The sequence below is a fragment of the Belonocnema kinseyi genome, chromosome 4 (genome assembly GCF_010883055.1).
Source record: "Belonocnema kinseyi isolate 2016_QV_RU_SX_M_011 chromosome 4, B_treatae_v1, whole genome shotgun sequence".
In the NCBI taxonomy this organism is placed as follows: Eukaryota; Metazoa; Arthropoda; class Insecta; order Hymenoptera; family Cynipidae; genus Belonocnema; species Belonocnema kinseyi.
Genome location: NC_046660.1, coordinates 105144788 through 105164046, shown reverse-complemented (window position 1 = coordinate 105164046; position 19259 = coordinate 105144788). Strand labels below are relative to the sequence as shown.

Here is a 19259-nt window from a genome sequence, read left to right as displayed (position 1 = left end):
CATTAATTATTAAAAACTGGTGGAAAAAATTGGTGGAAAATCCGACCCCTTTGAAGTCAAAGGGGTCCCCCAATCGACATCGTGATAAAAAATTCATATTTCAACATTAAATTAAAAATAGTAAACAATATGTAAAAAATATGTCATGGGCTTTTTTATCATTATAATTTTATATTCTATAAGATCCATTGATTGGAAAAATGATATTTGACTTTGGAAATAACCCTATTAAAAACATCTTACATAAAAAACAAGTAAAATAAGAAATTGCAACCTGAAGTTGATTCCAGGTAGTCCAGGCGTTTTCTGCAAAAGTTTTATGCAAGAGCGATTCTGGTGGTGGTTTACAGTCTCCAGTCTTGAGATCAAACAAGTTAGTTAATACTTCCTCATTTCTCATGAAATCAAACATGAGGGCTTGTGAAAATAGGGTCGGTAGTAATTCTCGTCCAACTTCTGGTTCTTGAGTCTTCACCACATGCAACATTTCTTTAAAAACCAAAATCTCTGGTGTGTAAATGTTTGGTATAAATTCTTGGTAGAATTTCATGAAGGAATTGAATTGAAGATTATTCAAGTGCAGTAACATGTAATAGCGATAGTATACGTTCTCCTGTAAAGAGACATATATTTAGAGGAATTATATTCTATAGTAAATTTAAAACACATTTTATTAAGTTCGAGGGTTATGATAACTTTTTAAATCGTTCTGCATAAGGGATCATCCATAAACTACGATCCTACTTTAAATTTTTTATTGAAAAGTCGTCTTTTTTGGTCGTAAATTAATCTTTTTTATTTAAAAATGCATCTTTTTTAGTGAAAATTTCATTTTTTTTTTGGTTGAGAATTCTTGAATTTTGTTCAAAATTCTTTTTTTTTCGGTAGAAAATGAATCTTTTGGTTTAAAAATTCATCTTTTTGGCTACAAATTTAACACCTAGGTTTTAAGTTTGAACTAATTTCTTAAAAATGCATTTTTTGATTGACGATTCAAAATTTTAGTTAACAAATAATCTCGTTGATTGGAAATTGAACTTGAAAAGGAGTGGGTGCTTGTAGATATTGGACGGATAAAGAGAAGAATCTATGTAGATTATGTGGATACGAATTGGAGTCATGGGCACATGTTTTAGAGAGATGCACAGGAGAGGAAGATGGGCAGTTGAGTGTTGATGAGGGTGTAAGGTGGTTTTGGAATGGAAGCTTCTAATGTGTCCCCTAAGGGTTTACATTTTTCTTACACCTTCTCTATTCCTTTACACGCCCTCCACACACTTACTTGGTGGTGGAACGGGGACCTACAGTTTAAGGTGGGTTCCGAACCACCAAGAGCAACAGCCTTAAGTACTTAGAGAAAACCTTTTTCTCTAGAGGTACCGGTCCCACGACTCTCCGGAGATGAACAACTCCCTTGCTAGGCTAGTGTTCACCGCATGGGCCACCGAGACTCTTCCAGAGTGCAGGGCGGGAATCGAACCCGCAAAAGCCGAAGGAGTGGGTCCAAAGCCTACGCTTTAGCCCCCACGACCATCGTCCCATTTTGTAAGGTGGATTTTGGATGGGAATGGACAGGGAGTGATGTGTATGAAGAAATTGGAAGAAATAAGGGAAATTAAGGGAATAGGGCAGAGCCAAACGGTGGAGCCTGAAAAAGGAATTTAAAAGCCAAAGTTAAATTTAAAATCGTGGAAAATGTTTGTTTTTATGCTGAAAGGAAACGGAAGCCCTGGAAGATCGCTCATTACTAGAATTATTAGTTTTATTTTTCGTTGTTATTATTTAATTTTATTTTTAAGTAAGGCGAAACATTAGTAGATAAGTAGCGGATAACTTAGATGAAGGATGGAATTTAAATTTTACGCACAGGGAGCGTAGGCCCTCAAACGCGTAAATGGGAGAGTTTAAATATACATACATGCATGCATACATACATACATACATACATACATACATACATACATACATACATACATACATACATACATACATACATACAGTCATACAGACATACAATAATACACGGATTGACTGTCACATAAAATTCAATTAGGCACATTTCAACATTTACTCTGAAAATCACTTTTTTATTTTAATTGCTGATTTATTATCGAAGTTTATAATTAATCACACAACCACGTATACAATACAGGCATATTGGCAGGCTTCCAAATATAAAATATTTATAAAAGTTTAAAATTTGAACATTTTCAATATAGAAGTCTCCAATTTGAAATTGTTTGACTTTAAAAGCTTTAGTGTGTAATTATTATATTTTTCAGATTTTTAATTTTTTTAGAATTAAAGGTATTGAATTTGAAAATAAAATTACTTTAATTTTTAATGCAATTTCGATTTATTATTATTTTTAAACGCTACATATTATAATTATTAAATTCTTAAGTTCTATTTTTAACAATTGTAAAGTGTTTGACTTTACATTTCTTAATTGCAAACATAAAGTTTAAAATGTTTCATTTACAAAGTTTAACGTTTAATTTTTAAATTCTTTAATAACAAACTTTCACAATTTTAAAATTCGTTAATATTTTAAAAGGCTTTCAGTTATTAAAATTTCAAACTTCGTTGCTTCCGAGAAACATGCGAAAATTCGATTTTTGTTCTAAATAATGTTTTTCAATGTGTAGCAGTGGTTTATCGAGAACGAAACTCAAGAGATATTATATAGTCAATATTCCCATCTATTTCTAAACAAAACATAAAAATATTAAAGTGGGCTTTTTTAGAAAATGAGCACCATCTTCGAATGATTGTAAAAAATGTAAAAAAAATGTTTAATCATGCAGGGTGTCTACTTTAATCCTGGACAAAAATTCTCTAACAATTTAAGGAGTTTTCCAGGTTCACGAGGTTCCACTTCCACGAGTTTTGAAATAAGAGATATTTTCCAGGTGAGTAGAAATCCTTTGAAAACAGGGGAAACAATGAGATTTCTTATGAAAATAGGGAAATATATTCTCATAAGTAAAATTAATGCGAATACTGTAATAAATTCATTTTAAAACACTTGAATATTTAAGTATTTCATGTACAAATATAGCGTTTTCAACATAGATAAATTATTTAGCAAAAAGATTAGTTTTTAACAAAATACCTTTTTAATTTTAATTTAATTAATTAATTAATTAATTAATTAATTAAATTAATTTTCAACCAAGGAGACGAGTTTTCAACTAAAATTATGGAACTTTTATTGGTTAAGGTTTCAACAAAACAGTTAAATGTTCTACCTGAGAGATGAATTTTTCACTAAAATGATGAATGTTCAACCAAAAAGTGAATTTTGAACAAAGAAGCTCATTTTTAAACTAAGCAGTTGAATTTTTAATAAAGAAATTTAATCCCCAAAAAATGTAATATTTGGTATTTCAATTTAAAAATAATTGCATTTTAAATCACAAAGAGATGAATAGGATTGTTTCACGATTTTAGATCAAATAATTTTTTAATACATAAATTTAATCTGAATCGAAGGTGCGTTATAATTGTTTTCCCATTGAGTCGTTCAACAGTAAAGAAGTATTAAAAATTGAAGGCGGTAAAACACTTATTCAAATTGGTGTCACGTGGGTGTCACGTGACTCAGGGGTTTTCATAATTATCTATCATGTGACGATGTGGCTTTGATGAAAACCATGAAAACTAATGAAACTCATGATACTCATGATAAAGAGGTTAGGCCACGGTCTACTGCCAATTCTGACTTTTTTGATTTGATAGCTTTAATTGTTAAGGTTTATGTAACAAAAAAAAGTTATCCTATTATAATATTTGGAAAAAGAGTCAGTAGTACGTCGAAGGAAATCATTAAGTACAATTATTAATACATTTTTAAATCGTACATATTTACGAATTGTTAAGTAAACATGACAGTACAGATAACCAAAACAAAACATCGGCACAGAAAAATATATTTGAGAATCACTGACACATGAGCTGTGATTGGTAGAAAATCCGAGCCCTTTGACGTCAAAGGGGCCCTCTAATCGACACTGTGATAAAAAATTCATATTTCAAAATTAAATTAAAAATTGTAAACAAAATATAAAAAAATATTTTATGGGCGTTTTTAAAATTAGAATTTTATATACTATAAGATCCATTTATTGGAAAAATTATATCTAACTTTGGAAACAACCCTATTCGATCAAAAAAGATAAATTGTCAACGAAAAATGTGATAGTTGATACTTAGACCAAAAAATATTTGAATTTATATTTTACAAAAATTGGATTCAACGAAAAAATACGAATTTTTAAGAAAATAAATAAAAAAATAGAAAAAATACAACAAATTGTCGGCCAAGCAGTTAAATTTTTAATCGAAGAGATGACTTTACGATTAAAATGATGAACCTTGAACCAGAATAATAAATTTGTAACAAAAAGAGGTTTAACTTTCAACCAACAAATATGAATTTAAAACAAATTAAGCACGCGATCCAAAAAATACCCTGACTTCTCAAAAAATACCATGACATTTCCAGGTTTTACCGGGTACATAAAAATTCCCTAACAATGCCAGGTTTTTCATACTATCTGATTGTAACTGGAATTGGTTTACTTTGCAATTTTTACAGTTGCTTAAATTTGCAAGACTTTATATTTAAAGTGTACTTCAAATTGTGTTACCAATGTCAAAGAAATTAGAAGTCATGTACCCCTCAGTGAATTCCCTACAAAATGATCGTTTTTATAATTAATATATCTCAAACAAACCTTGTAGCTGTCACCAATAAGAACATAATTATTATGTGCGAGAAGAAGTTCGTGTAATCTTTTGCCAAGTATTAAAGAGTTACATTCATATGCCATCTTCATTGCGTTAACGAAAAAATATGTGTCTCGTGGATCCAATAATTCCAATTTTTGGCCTTCCAACTTATTCAAAACTTCCGTAAGAGACTTTTCTCCAAAGCTTTCTGAATAAGAACAAATTATTTTATTTGGACATAGTATAATAATATTATGCCATGTAAGAATTAAACATGAGTAATAAATAATATATAGACGATAAATAGTAAAAATAAAAACAGGTATAACATTCATGTTGTCAAAGATGTCACAAATATTGCGATAATTTTTCAAAGATTTCATAAAGATTTCACAAAGATTATAAAAATTTCGCAAAATTTTTGGATGGATGGAAAAGATCTACCAAAAACTTCTATTATTTTACAAAAATTTCAAACAGATTTAAAAAATTTAACAAATATTTAAATGATTTCCTAATGATTTCACAAAGATTATAGAAAAGTTTCAATAATTTTTCAAAGATTTCAAATAGATTTAAAAGATTTCACAATGAATTCTATTATTTCACAAGGTTTTTTTAAGATGTCGGATATATTTAAAAGACTTCAGAAAGACTTCAATCATTTCTAAAATATTTCACAAACATTTCAATGATTTCACAAAGATTTCGGACAGATTGAAAAGACTTCAAATATACTACAATCATTTTTCAAAGATTTCAATAGTTTCACAAATATAACCGAAAATTTCAAAAATATTCAAATACTTCGCAAAGAATTACAAAGAATTTACAAATAATGCAGTCATTTCTCAAAGATTAAAATAGTTTTGCAAATATTACCGAATATTTCCAAAATATTTCGCAAAGACTTTTTAAAAAGTCGAAGATTTCACAAAGGTTTTACAAAGATTAAAATTATTTTCCAAAGATTTCACATATTTTTTAAATATTTTGCAAAGATTCCAGATAGATTTGAAATATTTTACAAAGACTCCAGATAGATTTCAAAGATTTTTATGATTTCCTAATAATTTCACAAAGATTTCGAAAATATTAAAAAGACTTTAGAAAGACTTCAATAATTTCTAAAATATTTCACAAACATGTCAATAATTTCACAAAAATTACCAAATATTTCGTAAAATTTTTTGAAAGAATTTCTAATGATTTCACACAGATTGAAAAGATTTCAATGATTTCCCAAAGATTTCACAGATTTACATAATTTCCTAAATATTATCAAATATTTTGAAAATATTTCGAAATTTTTTGTTCAAATATTGGACAAAATTGCAATAATATTCCGAAGATTTAATTAAAATATCACAAATATTTCAAATAGTTCGGATAGATTGAAAAGATTTCACATATAATTCTATTACTTTACAAAGATTTTAAAGATTTCGAATAGATTTAAAAGGATTCAAAAAAACCTCAATGATTTCCAAACGATTTCAATACTTTCACAAATATGACCAAATACATCAAAAATATTTCAAATATGAATAGAACTAATTTAAGAAAGATTTCAATTATTCCGCAAAGAATTCAAAGCTTTCAGATAGGCTTTAAATATTTTAATGATTTCCTAAAGATTTAAAGAAGATATAATAATTTCACAAATATTACAGAATATTTCAGAAAGATTTCCAAAAGTTTCAAAAAGATTTGACAAAGGTTGCAATTATTATTCAAAGATTTCACATATTTCTCAACGATTTCGGATAAATTAAAAACGTTTCACAAACACTTCTATTATTTCACGAAGATACCAGATAGATTTAAAAAATTGAACAAAGCAAGAAAAAATTCAAAGATTTCCAGTTCCGTAGAGTTTAATTTTCGTAATAAATAGTAACTTTAAATGGGAAACGTTAAAAATGAAAAAAATGCCTCCTCCGAACGTCGAAACTTAAACGAATGCGAACTTTATTTAAAACTTTAAAAACATGTAATCACCAAAAATGGTGATATTAAAACTTTTTTATACTTAAAATCTTAAAAATTTAAATTATTCAATGTATACTTAAATAGCTTAAAATTAATCATGTTTAAATTGCTAAAAATATTTTACAAAATTCAACCAATTCAATTTCAATTGCAAAATTAAAATCTATCAAAGGGAAAAATTAAAAATTGAGCGTTGTTCATGAAAATTAGGATAGTTTAATTTTCATACTTTTTATTTTAACCCGTGTGGAAAAATGGAGGGGACCCCTGTCAGGGTCCACATGGATTGCACTCATGCCTTGTGGAATCCATAAGGGCAATCCAGACGTGGTTCCTTATGGAAACGACATGCTAATCCATTGGGGCCCAACATGGGCTTCCCTTATGGATCCCTCATGGCTGCCACCATGGAAGCCCTCTTGGTTTTTTTGCCAGTGCTGGCACCTGTACTGGCATATCTCTGAAATGATATCACTATTTTGTACTGTGCTGTCAGTGTTGGGCCAGCACTGGATATCGCTACCAGCACGGTACTATTTCAATAGGAAATTCACCATGTGCGGCAGTACTGTATCAGTGCTAACTAATACCGTACTGCTATACTCTAACCATATGACAAAAAAGTTATTTAAAAAATAAATATTAATTGATTACGAGTATTCTGTCTGCAGAAATTAATAGTCGTGTTTAGAGTGAATACATATATTACATTTTTAAACATTATATTACAAATAAAATTTCTAACGCTACGGGGTATCGAACCTACATAATCTATCCCTAAATCTATATCGCCTAGCAGTCAGGAGTGCTAACCACTGCGCTAAACCAACAAGTTGAAACTCGATAAAAAGGCATCCTCATAAGCTACAGTTCAGAAAAGTTAAATTAACAAATTTCAAGCTCTCTTTTTATAATTATTTATTATTAAACGATGTTTTGTTAATGTAAAATACATGAACTGTTAACAGGAATATCAATAAAATAATGATTAAATCAATAATTTAAATCCATTACCATTTTTCTTGGCGTAATATTTTGTTTTTTGACGTTGTAGACTACTTTAGACCTTTTTACAATAACGGGACATGTAATTTTGTATTAACACTTAAAATTTTGCATAAAAGATGAAACTTATAATTTTTTCTTCAAAAAAAGCAGGAAAAAATTTGATTTCGGGACAGATGTATTTATAGTTTTTTGAAAACTTAGAATGCATGAACAATATTTTAAAACTTAATTTTGTATGTCCATTTTTTAGGATATAAAGTATTTACCCTTCCGACTTAAAAATTTTAATCGTTGATCCGTGAGGGCAATCGAGCTGGGCCCCCAGCGGGGGCCTCTATGGAACATTCATATTTTCAGAGTTCGAATTTCAAAAAAGTGTTATCGAATTTTTATCAGAAATTCGCTGTTTGCAAGTCTGAACTCATGAAACCATAAAATTTCTGGCGTCAAAAAAATATTCATCCTTTGGACTTTGAATCGTTGATCCGTGAGGGCAACCGAGCTGGGTCCCCTGCGGGGACCCCTATAGAACAACCATATTGTGAGAGTTCGAATTTCAGAAAAGTGTCATTCAATTTTTGACAGAAAATCATTATTTGTAAGTCTAAACTCTTGAAACCTTAAAATTAGTATTGTTGAGATAATATACGTCCTCTGGACTTTGAAACTTGAATTATTGATCCGCGAGGGCAACTGAGCTGGGCCCTGGCCGAGGACCCTCATGGAACATCCATATGGTGAAAGTTCAAATTTAAGAAAAGAGTCATTCAATTTTTGACAGAAATTCATTGTTTGTAAGTCTGAACTCATAACACCTTAAAATTTCTGGTGTCAAAAAAATATACGTCCTTTGGACTTTGAAATTTTAATCGTTGATCCGTGAGGGCAACTGAGCTGGGACCTCTGTGGGGCCCCTGTAGAACATCCATATTGTGAGTTCGAATTTTAAAAAATCGTCATCCAATTTTTGACAGAAATGCATTGTTTATAAGTCTGAACTCATGAAACCTTAAAATTTGTGTTGTTGAAAAAATATTCACCCTTTGGACTTTAAAATTTGAATCGTTTATCCGTGAGGGCAACCGGGCTGAGCCCTCGACGGGGGCCCTCGTAGAATTTCCACGCGTGGAACATCCATGCGGGCCCCCGCCAGGTGCTCTCATCCTAAAAGGTTTCAGCGGGGTTTTTTCCGCACAGGAAACTCAATTTTTATTTTTTTTAATTTCAAATCTTATGCTTTTAAATTCTAAATTGCTTTATATTTACATCTAAAATTATTAAATTCAAAACTGAACTATCACGGCTTTTAATATGAAATTTTTGAATATTTAATAGCGAAATAGTCCTATAATTTTAAAAATTTCAATTTGAAACTTCAATATTATGAAATTTAGAACTGGAAACCTCCGAAAATTAATCTAAAAATTAATTTAAGAAAAAACTTTAGTTTCGAGGTCTCAAAGATTAAACTGTTTTAGAATTGCACATCCAAAATATAATTTTAAATTAAAATTACAGATATTTTAACGACGATAAAAATATTATTTATAAGTATCATATCATGTAGTATCAAGTGACATTTGAAACTACTGGATAGATTTTTTACTGAAACATGTGATTTTGTCAAAACAAAAGTCACTGTCATTTCCACCATACTAAATTGCAGAATGTTAAATACTGCGAGCAATACAAGAAATCTATAAAAAAGATCCGTAAAAATCCGTTCCCCCTTAGGGATCCGTCGCCTCTGTCGAATATAAACTCACCGGTTGAAGAAAAGCAGTCTAACAGGTGCAGGTAGGAGGTAAGAGACGGTTTCACATTGATACGATCAAATTCATTGTAAATCGTAACAAACACGTTTCGTTGATCATTCTTCATCATTGTCGCTAAGCCCAAAGAAGCGTTAAAAGTTTTGATATCGGGCTGCAAATGATTTTCTGCCATTTCCTTGTAGATATCGAACAACATACTTAAGCGGCCATCGTCTAATTTTTTTACCATTCCAATCCCACTGATCAAATAATCATACGCTCTTTTGCAGATGGGTATTCCTTTTACCTTACATTCCCCGTATAATTCCCAAGCTAGGTATAACTATAATAAAAATTAACATTAAGTTTTAATTACTTTTTTCATAAATTTTCGAAAAAGCTTAGGCTAAAGTAGTGTAAAAATTGACCTCATACATTTTTATACTTGGAGCACCCACAGATCAAGGCATTGTAAGCTGCTGTAGCTATATCTCCACCTTGTTCTTTCAAACTTTTGAACAAAGCTTCTCTGTCTGCATTTTCTCTGCAATTTGAAATAACTATTGATTAAAGACAAAGTCTGAATACAAATCTTAAGTCTATATTCTACACTAATTCTACAATGAAGATGTGAAAAACATTAAGTAATATTTTTTTTTCTAAGTGCGATTGGGAAAAATGTCCCTTCTCCAGTTTTCCATCCATAAATTTTAAAACTATTCCTTCTTTTAAATTAAGAAGATATGTTAGAGACTATCATGGGCCTGTAAAATATATGCAATACATTTATTTTTTTATATGCCAAAATTTTTAATGAAGATATTTCTATACTACACGGTGGAAATTGTAATCAAAAATATAGAAGCATGTGGACATTATTTACAATATTTCAGGGAGGTGAAAACATTGTTTTTTTCTTCCATTTTCTGTGTTTTTGAGCGGAAACCCCACATTGTCCTTATCATGTTGTCATTCTCGTCATTTTAAAATTAGTTTTTTCGAGTAAAATGAGAATTTTCTTACATATTCCTAATATGTATCGACAAATAGTATATTCTTCAATGAACTTTACACTTGTGCTAACTTTCAGGGCCCGAACTCACTTCAGGGATAAAAAATAATGTCTATAGTGTTAGTGGCATATATTTTGAAAAATAACAGAAAACTAGTAGAATGAGTTTTTTTAAATAAGAAATTTATAATAAAAATAATGCATACCTCGGTTCGCCTAGAATCATTTTTTTGTATCACATATGTGACATACTTGGCATAAAATTATTTAAAAAATTATTTTCAACAATAATTTATTGAACAATTAATTAGTTTGTTAATAAATTATTTGATGAATTAATTGACTAATTAGTTTATTTTCCCGCGTAAGTAAAAAAACAATATGTAGTAACTTCAATTTGATTTTCTCTAACATAGAATCCTAAGAAATTGGAAATATTATATTTGCACAAATAAAATTAATTAATAAACACATTTATTTGTTAAGTTATAACACATAAAAAAATTGAACAAAACAGTATTTTAAATAAATTCCATAAAATCGTATTTTTAATTTCTAAACGATTTTATAGTGTAAATGCTAAACTTAATTTACAGTAGTGTTATTTTGGAATTTTGTTGTCAGTTGATGAAATTTTGTATAAAACTTGTAATTCCAATTTTTAAACCAGGATTCCTATAAAATATATATTTCTAATTGCCTGGTCTTTTCCAGGGTATTTCAAAGGTGATTAAAAAAATTCTAAACTTGACGTTGACAATTCTACTCCAGAAAAATTAAACTTTTAGACTTTTTAGAGGGAGAGAAAAATAGCAAACATAAGAGGAATCGCATAAAATGAAACAAATTAAACTTTGATTTCAAATATTTACAAGGATAAAGAAAATGTTTGAAAACTAACTCCTACTTAATTAATTCCAATAACATTACTAAATTTCATCCAATTACGATTTAAAAATAAATTATGTTCTATTTTTAAGGACGCCATTATGTTGAAATGAAACAAGTTTATAGTTCACATTCATTTTGAACTTCCGTTGCCCTAATTTCAAAATTTTGTTATCTTTACGGTTTTTTTAATTTGGAATAATTTCTTGGTTCTAGTTTTATTTTTTTGTATATTTTACTTCTTTAAAAGTCGGAAAGTTTAATTTTAAATTCTTATTGATTTGGAAGTATTTCTAATTTGAACTATTTTCAAACCAGGAAACTTTGAAATTTTTGATATCAATAAATGATAAAAGCCTTTTCTCGTCATTGATTATTCTTGAAGCCGTATATTCAAATATTGTTCAATTTAAAATTTATTTATTTATAATTGTTCAATTCTAAGCTTTTTTAATTTTGAACGATTTCGGTTTGACATTATTTACCCTTTAAGGTGATTAAATCAAATTTCTGATTTTGAAAATTCTTTTAATTTGATATATAATCATGTTTTGAACGAAATTCAATTAAAAATATATCGAAATTTAAGACCTTCATTAAGAAATTATATTTTGAATCGATATGGTTGAAATTATTCAATTTTGTACATTTCCGACTTCAAAACCTCGAACCAATAAATGTTACAAATTCAAATAGTGCAATTTTTAAAGGGTATTGCTTTAAAAAGTCGAAAATGTTGAACAATCTGAAGTTGAGGATGGTAAATATTTGACCCAATCACCGAAGAAGTTGGAAAATATTTTTAAGTGGAAAATGAAGAAGCAGTGTTATTAACGTCCAATTACGAGAAAATAGTGGCATTAGTGACATTTTTTAAGTGGTTTTAAAACAGTGGCATCGCTAAAAAATTGTCAATTAGTGTCATGAGTCGAACCAGGTAATAATGTTTTGTAATAATGTTTTTTTGTTTCTAGGAATTCAATTAATATTACATGATTTTCTTACATAATTTGTCACTATCATTTAAGGAAATAATTGAATAATACTAAAAACATAATTAATCATTTCTTAAATTTATATCTAAGCCAATGAATTTGAATAATTCAAACAAATTTTTATTTTACCTACTTATACATAAAATGCAGTGCATTTTTCGGAAAAATAATATGGGTACTATATTAATTTCAATTTAAAACGCTTAAAATTCCTAATATTTTAGTTAGAAATTTAAATTCTATAACAGATAGATGAAATTTTAACCAAATAGTCGAATTTTCAACCGAAAAAATTAATTTTCTATAAAAAACATTTTTTTAAAAGACATGAACTCCCAATCAAACAGTTTATTTTTCAACATAAAAAGCTCACATTTTAAACAAATAGATGAAGTTCGAACTAAAAAAGAGCAGTTTTCAACCAAAAATAGAATAGTTACATTTTTAGTTAAAACATTATTTTTTCACAAAAGAAAAACATTTTTATTTTTAAAACAAATTTAATTTAACTTTTTACCAAGCAGTTTTATTTTCACCCCAAAAGATAAATTTGTAACTAAAATGATGAATATTTCAATGCAATACTTTAATTTTCAAGCGAAAAATTGAATTTTCAAACCAGACAATTAATTTTCTACGAAGAAAGACGATTTTTGGAGAGAAAAAAATGAATTATTAACAAAAAAGTTGAATTTTTAACTAAAAAAAATACCAATTTTCAATCAAATAGTTAAAACAAACTTATATATTTTCAAATGAAAAGATTAATTTTCTACCAACAAGATTTTTCAAAAAAATACATTAATTCCCAAGCAAACAGTTTTTCAACAGGTGAATATCATTTTTTAACAAATAGAGAAAGTTTGAACGAAAAAAGAGCAGTGTTCAACCAAAAATAGAATAGTTAAATTTTCAGTTAAAAAAATTATTTTATCAACAACCAAAAAACATATTTATTTCTAAAACAAATTCAATTTAACTTTTTAACAAGTAGTTTTATTTTCAACTAAAAAGATTAATTTTTAATTGAAATGATGAATATTTCAATGTAATACTTGAATTTTCAAACAACACAATTTTTGAGAAAAAAAATTAATTTTCAACGAAAAAGTTGATTTTTCAACTACAAAATGCCAATTTTCTATCATATAGTTAAACCAAACTAATGAATTTCCAACTAAAATGATTTTTTTCAACAAAATACATAAATTTTTAACGAATTATTTGCATTATCAAATACAAAAAGACCAATTTTCAACCAAATAGTTGAATTTGAAACTAAAAAAGATCAAGTTTCAATCAAAAATGGAATAGAAGATTCATTTTTACCAAAGAAGATGAATTTTATAGAAAATACATGAATTTTAAATTGAAAAGATAAATTGTTAATACAAGAAATGAATAGTTAAATTTGCAGTAAAAAAAATTATTTTCAACCAAAGCGACGAATTTTCAACTAAAATGATGAATCTTCAACTGAAATAGTTGAATTTGAAACCAAAAACATGAAAATTCATCCAAAATAATGAGAAACATTAAATTTCCAACAGAAATATTAAATTTCCGTCCAGAAGATTAATTTCTACCAAAAAAGTCAAAATTTTCAAATAAAAAATCTAATTTTTCAACCAAGTACTGAATAGCTATATTTCCAGTAAAAAAAGTATTTTTAATGACAAAATAAACAATCAAACGAATTTTCAACAAAATAGTTGATATTTCAACCAAAGCAGATTAAAATGTTAAATAAAAAATAATGGAATTTAACCACAAAGAACGAATTTTTAACAAAATAGATGCATTTTCAACTGAAACCGATCAACTTTTAATTAAAGACAGAATAGTTGAATTTTCAGTTAGAAAAATTCATTTTAAACAAACAAAAAACGAGTTTTCAACAAAATAGTTCAAAAGATTAATGTAAAGCTACTTTTATCAATAAAGAATCATTGTTATCCAATTTAATATTGCAATTTACACAAAAATTAAGTACGATCTCTGCAAAATTCCCTGACTTCAAACAAAACTACGTGAAATTTCAAGGTTTTTCCAGGTATATATAAATTCCCTGCTTATATAGTTTTTTAAATGAAAATACTTACTTCCACGTACTGACCCAGGCGCTTCGATTAGAAATAGAGAACCAGCGTTCCTCTATCAGTTCATCATCAATTGGTTGCGTAGAATTGTAAAAACACAACATCTCAAACAAGGCTAGTTTAGTTTCAACCTTTACATCGCCTTCCAACAGCTGATATATTTTAAGTGAATCGGTAACATTCCCAGATTTAATAACGTGCATTAGCAAATCTTCAGAAACTTGATTCTTGTCTGTATAAACAGCTCGAGGAAGAAATGACTGCGAAAAAATAAAATGTAACATATTAATGCTCTGGTTAAATCTGGGGTACGAAATTTGCACCACCAAATTAGTTTTTTTTCACGTACCTCGATAACAGGTACGGCATTTTTATGCTGGAAAAAATCAGCGTGTTGCTCGCGAACCCACATTGCTGCTTTTCTACCCGCCTCTTTTGAGAGAGCAAATGATCTTTTCTCGAGGTTTGATACAGGAATTAAATAGGGATCGTCCACATATTTATAATGTGGTGCTGTGGGGTCTCGGCCGATTGTACTTTCCAGGGCCTGTGGAGTTTTCGTAATTTATTATTACATTAAGACTTAGGGATCATCCATAAACTTCGTTACCAATTTTGGAAATTATTTTGACCCCCCCCCCCCCCCCCCCCCCCCCCAAGTAATGAAGCCTTTAGTCAAACCCGATTTTACGTTTATACTGTTTTTTTTTGTTTATAGCGATTAATGAACTATAAACTTCGGTAATAAATCAAAAATTAAAATAAAAAAGTGATTTTCAGAGTAAGTGTTGAAACGTGCCTAATTGAATTTCATGCGACAGTTAATAGGTAAATTAAAAATGACCATAGTACTTTTTCAAAAACAAAAAAAAACGAATTTTCAACAAAACAGTTCAATTACCAACTAAAGAGATGAGTTTTTAACTAAAATTTTGAATCTTCAACCGAAAAAGGAATTTTTAAGAAAGTAGTTGCACTTTAAAATCTAGTTGTTAACGAAAAAGTTGGATTTTCAACAAAAAACATACATTTTTTCATCAAAAAGTTTTATTTTCTACCAAAAACATTCATAATCTGGCATATCACTAAGAACTTTACCATATGTACTTTTAGAAGAAGAAAAATCTTTAAATTCTAAAAGGTTAATATTCGTGTAATGGTACTTTTACTGAGGCCCCCCCCTCCCATTGTTACCAACCGTACGTTTTGTGAGCCCCCCCCCCCCCCAAATGCTAACTTAGTTTATGGAACATTCCTTTAGCGAATAAATTGAATTACATACTCATAATAAAATTATAGGAGCAGTAAGAATTACTGCTTATTAATTATTAATTCTTTTTGGATACTGAAATCTATTTAAAAAAAGCTTCTTAGCTCTCAAAAACTATCTTTATTTGACAGTTTGCTCTTTCAAAGTCAGATATCAAAGTTTGTATGTGTAATAATAATTGTAATAAAAGAATAATATTTAGAGTTAGGGACCAAAGGGTACTTTTTGTCACTTTTTTTAAAGAAGAATAACATTCATATCTTCATATACAACAGTGCGTTCCAAACTTTAGTAAGTAAATAAAATTCTTAGTCACCATGGGCAAATATAAATATATATATCCCCGACTCTTTCAGGTTTTCCAGACATTCCTTAATTTTTCCTATTCATTTTAAAGTTCCCTGACTTTTCATAACTCCCTGACCTGTAGCAACCGTGATAATAATTCGATACGATGAACAAACATTCTGCATAGTTTATCAGGGTTCTTACAGAAATTGGATTTCAAAAATGGCCAAGGCAGCCTTCAAAAAACTGGATTCAAAACTTTAACTCCAATCAATTTCAAAGCATTGTACTGTTTGCCATATGATTTCCAGAAAAATTCTTGTACACTAACAAAGCAAATTATCTACTATACGCCTGTTTTTTGAGCAAAAAACCGTAAAATTAAGATGTTTTTCGAAAAATTGGAATAACTCTGGAAATAACTAGCTTTTTCGAAGTTCTTGGACTAAATTTTCAAGATGTTTTTTAAAATTTTGTACCTAGATTCTGCCCTGAGCTCAAAATTAGTGCAAAAAAGTTGCAAAATTTCAAAAATGTATAAATACTTTTAAGCCTTTTTCTAAAATCATTATTTATCATGTTTTAATCAAAGGAAAAAAAAGAAAAATATGTTAGCAATGTAGAAAAATATTATAAAGGCTTAACTTTAAAATAAGCTCAAGAACTTTAAAAAATATTAATTATTTTCAGAGTTATTCCAATTTCTCGAAAATTAAAAATTTAAATTTAAATAAAAATTTTAAACCCAAAAAAATTATATATATAATTTATAAACTTATGCGATGAACATAAAATGTTATCATTTTGTTCAAAATTCATCAGTTCTCTTAAAAACAAAAATGTAACTGTTTTCGGTCGAAATTCGTTTTTGGGTTAAAAATTCAACTGTTTTGTAGAAAAATCATCTTTTTGGAATGAAACTTTTCACATTTTGGTTTAATTTTTTTTCTTTAGACGGAAAATGCGTCTTTTTGAAAAAAAGTTCATCGGTTGTCATAGAAATTTCACCTTTTTTGGCTACAAATACATTGTTTTTGGTTTAAAACTAAAATATTTTTTGTTTGATATATCAACTAGTACATTTTACGTTGGAAATTCAACCATTCATCATTTTCATTTTAAAAACTTTTTTTCTTGAAAATGCATTATTTTGTTGAATATTTCTTGCTTTTTTGGTAAATAATTAATTTTTTGATTAAAAATATAAATATTCTATTCTTAGTTGAATATTTATATTTTTTAGTTTAAATGATGTACTTTTTGGTAAAAAATTAAACTCTATGATAGAAAATTCATTTTTTTAGTCGAAAATTGAACTATTTGTTTCAAAATTCATTTTATTGGTTAGGTTCCTCAATTCAGTTAATTTTTTTTCAATAAATTTTTTCACTGAAGGCATAAATATTCTATTCTTGATTGAAAACTAGTCTTTTCTGTTAGAAAATTAATTTTTATTTTTGAATATTTATATTTTTATCGCAAATTAAATTATCTGGTTCCAAATTTATTTTTCTTTCTTAAACATTCCTCATTTTAGTGGAAATTTAATTTTATGTTTAAAAATTAAACTATTTTGTTGAAAATTAATCTATTTTGTTAAAAATGTATCTTGTTGGATAGAAAATTAATCTTATTGGTTGAGCATTAATTTCTTTGGTTTAAAAATTTACCCTTAAAGAAAATTTTCTAATGGTCAAGGAAAACAAAAAATTGGCCAGGGAAAAGTCAGGTAAAGTTAGGGAATTTCTAAATTGGTATTTCGTACCCTATTTTTAAATGAAATCATTCTCAATATTAAAACATTCAATTAAAATGAACCCGAAATTAAAAGAATCCAGTCTTTAAAGGTAATTCATATGCTTCCAAGTTTTAAACTGATTGAAAAACTTGAAATGATCTAAAACTTGAATTTCCATGCCGTTAAAGAATGTATTTTTTATTTTTTGCCATTCTAAAACATTCAAAATGTAATACTGGTTCATTATGACCGAAAAACCGCGAAATTCGTTTCCATGATCAAATGGTAATGAAAGCTCAAATTTCGAGTCTTCCAATTAAATAATGCCAACATATTCAAAAATTCCTGCTAGGTCATTTTAAATTTTGTGAATTCAACATTTTCCTGATCTTTCCAATAAAATGCTTTCGAATTACGCGCCAACTGTCATAAAATGATTTATAATTAATAACTGCGATTGAAAACTACTTCACACGAATAATCTTATGTTATTTAACTTTAACGTCTTGTTTTTTATTCAGCTTTAAAAACTTTTTTATTTAAAATTTCAGTAATTTACGTACTTTTAAAATATCGGTAGGTCCTCTTTCCTTCCTGGTGGGTATCTGAATTTCTGTGGATGTTCCTGGGGCTGTTGTGATAGATTGAACTTGTAGAAGCGCATTTTGCACTAAATTTCTAAACATAATTTTATGAAATAAATGTATATTTGTACTCATCAGCTAAAGTAAATTTTCCTCTTACCTGTTATAAGTTTAACGTTAATAGGCTTAACAATGACAAATAAAACCCCCATTTATAAACATTAAGCCTGAACAATCGCGATTCACTAAAAAAAGTAGTTTAGTAAAACGAAATTGAGATTTCTGAAGACGAAACACAAAAAAAATACATTTTCAAGTATTCGAATCAAATTGTATTTATTATAATTCTTTCTATATATTTTCGTACATTTTATGAGTTTAAGACTAAGGTTACTGTTATTTTGTTCAAATAATAAAGAATAAAATAACATAACCTTAAAATAACATGATGCAAGTTCATTGTTATTTGTGAGTTTCCGTCTCCATTTTACGATATCAGCTAATTCAATAGAAAAGTTATATTTTTTACTTACCGGTTTGTGAGTTTTTTTCTTAATGAATTCATTTTAGCAAACTTTATTTCCGAAAATAGAAAGTTTGTTGCCAGATATAACCCATATAACCGGATAGCAGACTGAAATTCACAGGAGCCGCAATGTAAGGTTAGGATTGTTTGTCGGTGGGAGATAGCCGAGACAATGGAATAAGAGAATGTGAAAAACATGCGCTGATAACTGCGCCCTCTTAGCGGGTTACCTAAGAATTACTTTGAAGGCTCAAGTTGCGCGTCGGTAAATAACGAAAGTTAGCAATTTCTGAAATGATTTACCAATTAAGTTTCTGCTCAATTAGTTACCACAAAGATATCTTTGTTGCCGATCTGAAAGTTTCGAAAGA

The 19259-nt window shown here is 28.3% G+C and overlaps 1 protein-coding gene across 1 annotated transcript in view; it reads right to left on the bottom strand.

Moving 5' to 3' along the window:
- Window positions 1–19037, bottom strand: part of LOC117171927 (protein PTCD3 homolog, mitochondrial) — a 21423-nt gene extending 2386 nt beyond the window's left edge. Inside the window, exons 1-8 of the mRNA XM_033359590.1 lie at window positions 18896–19037; window positions 18342–18456; window positions 14832–15029; window positions 14486–14742; window positions 9924–10032; window positions 9501–9831; window positions 4740–4942; window positions 275–613 (exon numbers count right to left, since the gene is read on the bottom strand). Coding sequence (XP_033215481.1) covers window positions 275–613; window positions 4740–4942; window positions 9501–9831; window positions 9924–10032; window positions 14486–14742; window positions 14832–15029; window positions 18342–18456; window positions 18896–18927 — 1584 coding nt within the window. The 5' untranslated portion in view covers window positions 18928–19037. The remainder of the gene's footprint in view (window positions 1–274; window positions 614–4739; window positions 4943–9500; window positions 9832–9923; window positions 10033–14485; window positions 14743–14831; window positions 15030–18341; window positions 18457–18895) is intronic.
- Between the last annotated feature and the right edge of the window lie 222 nt (window positions 19038–19259).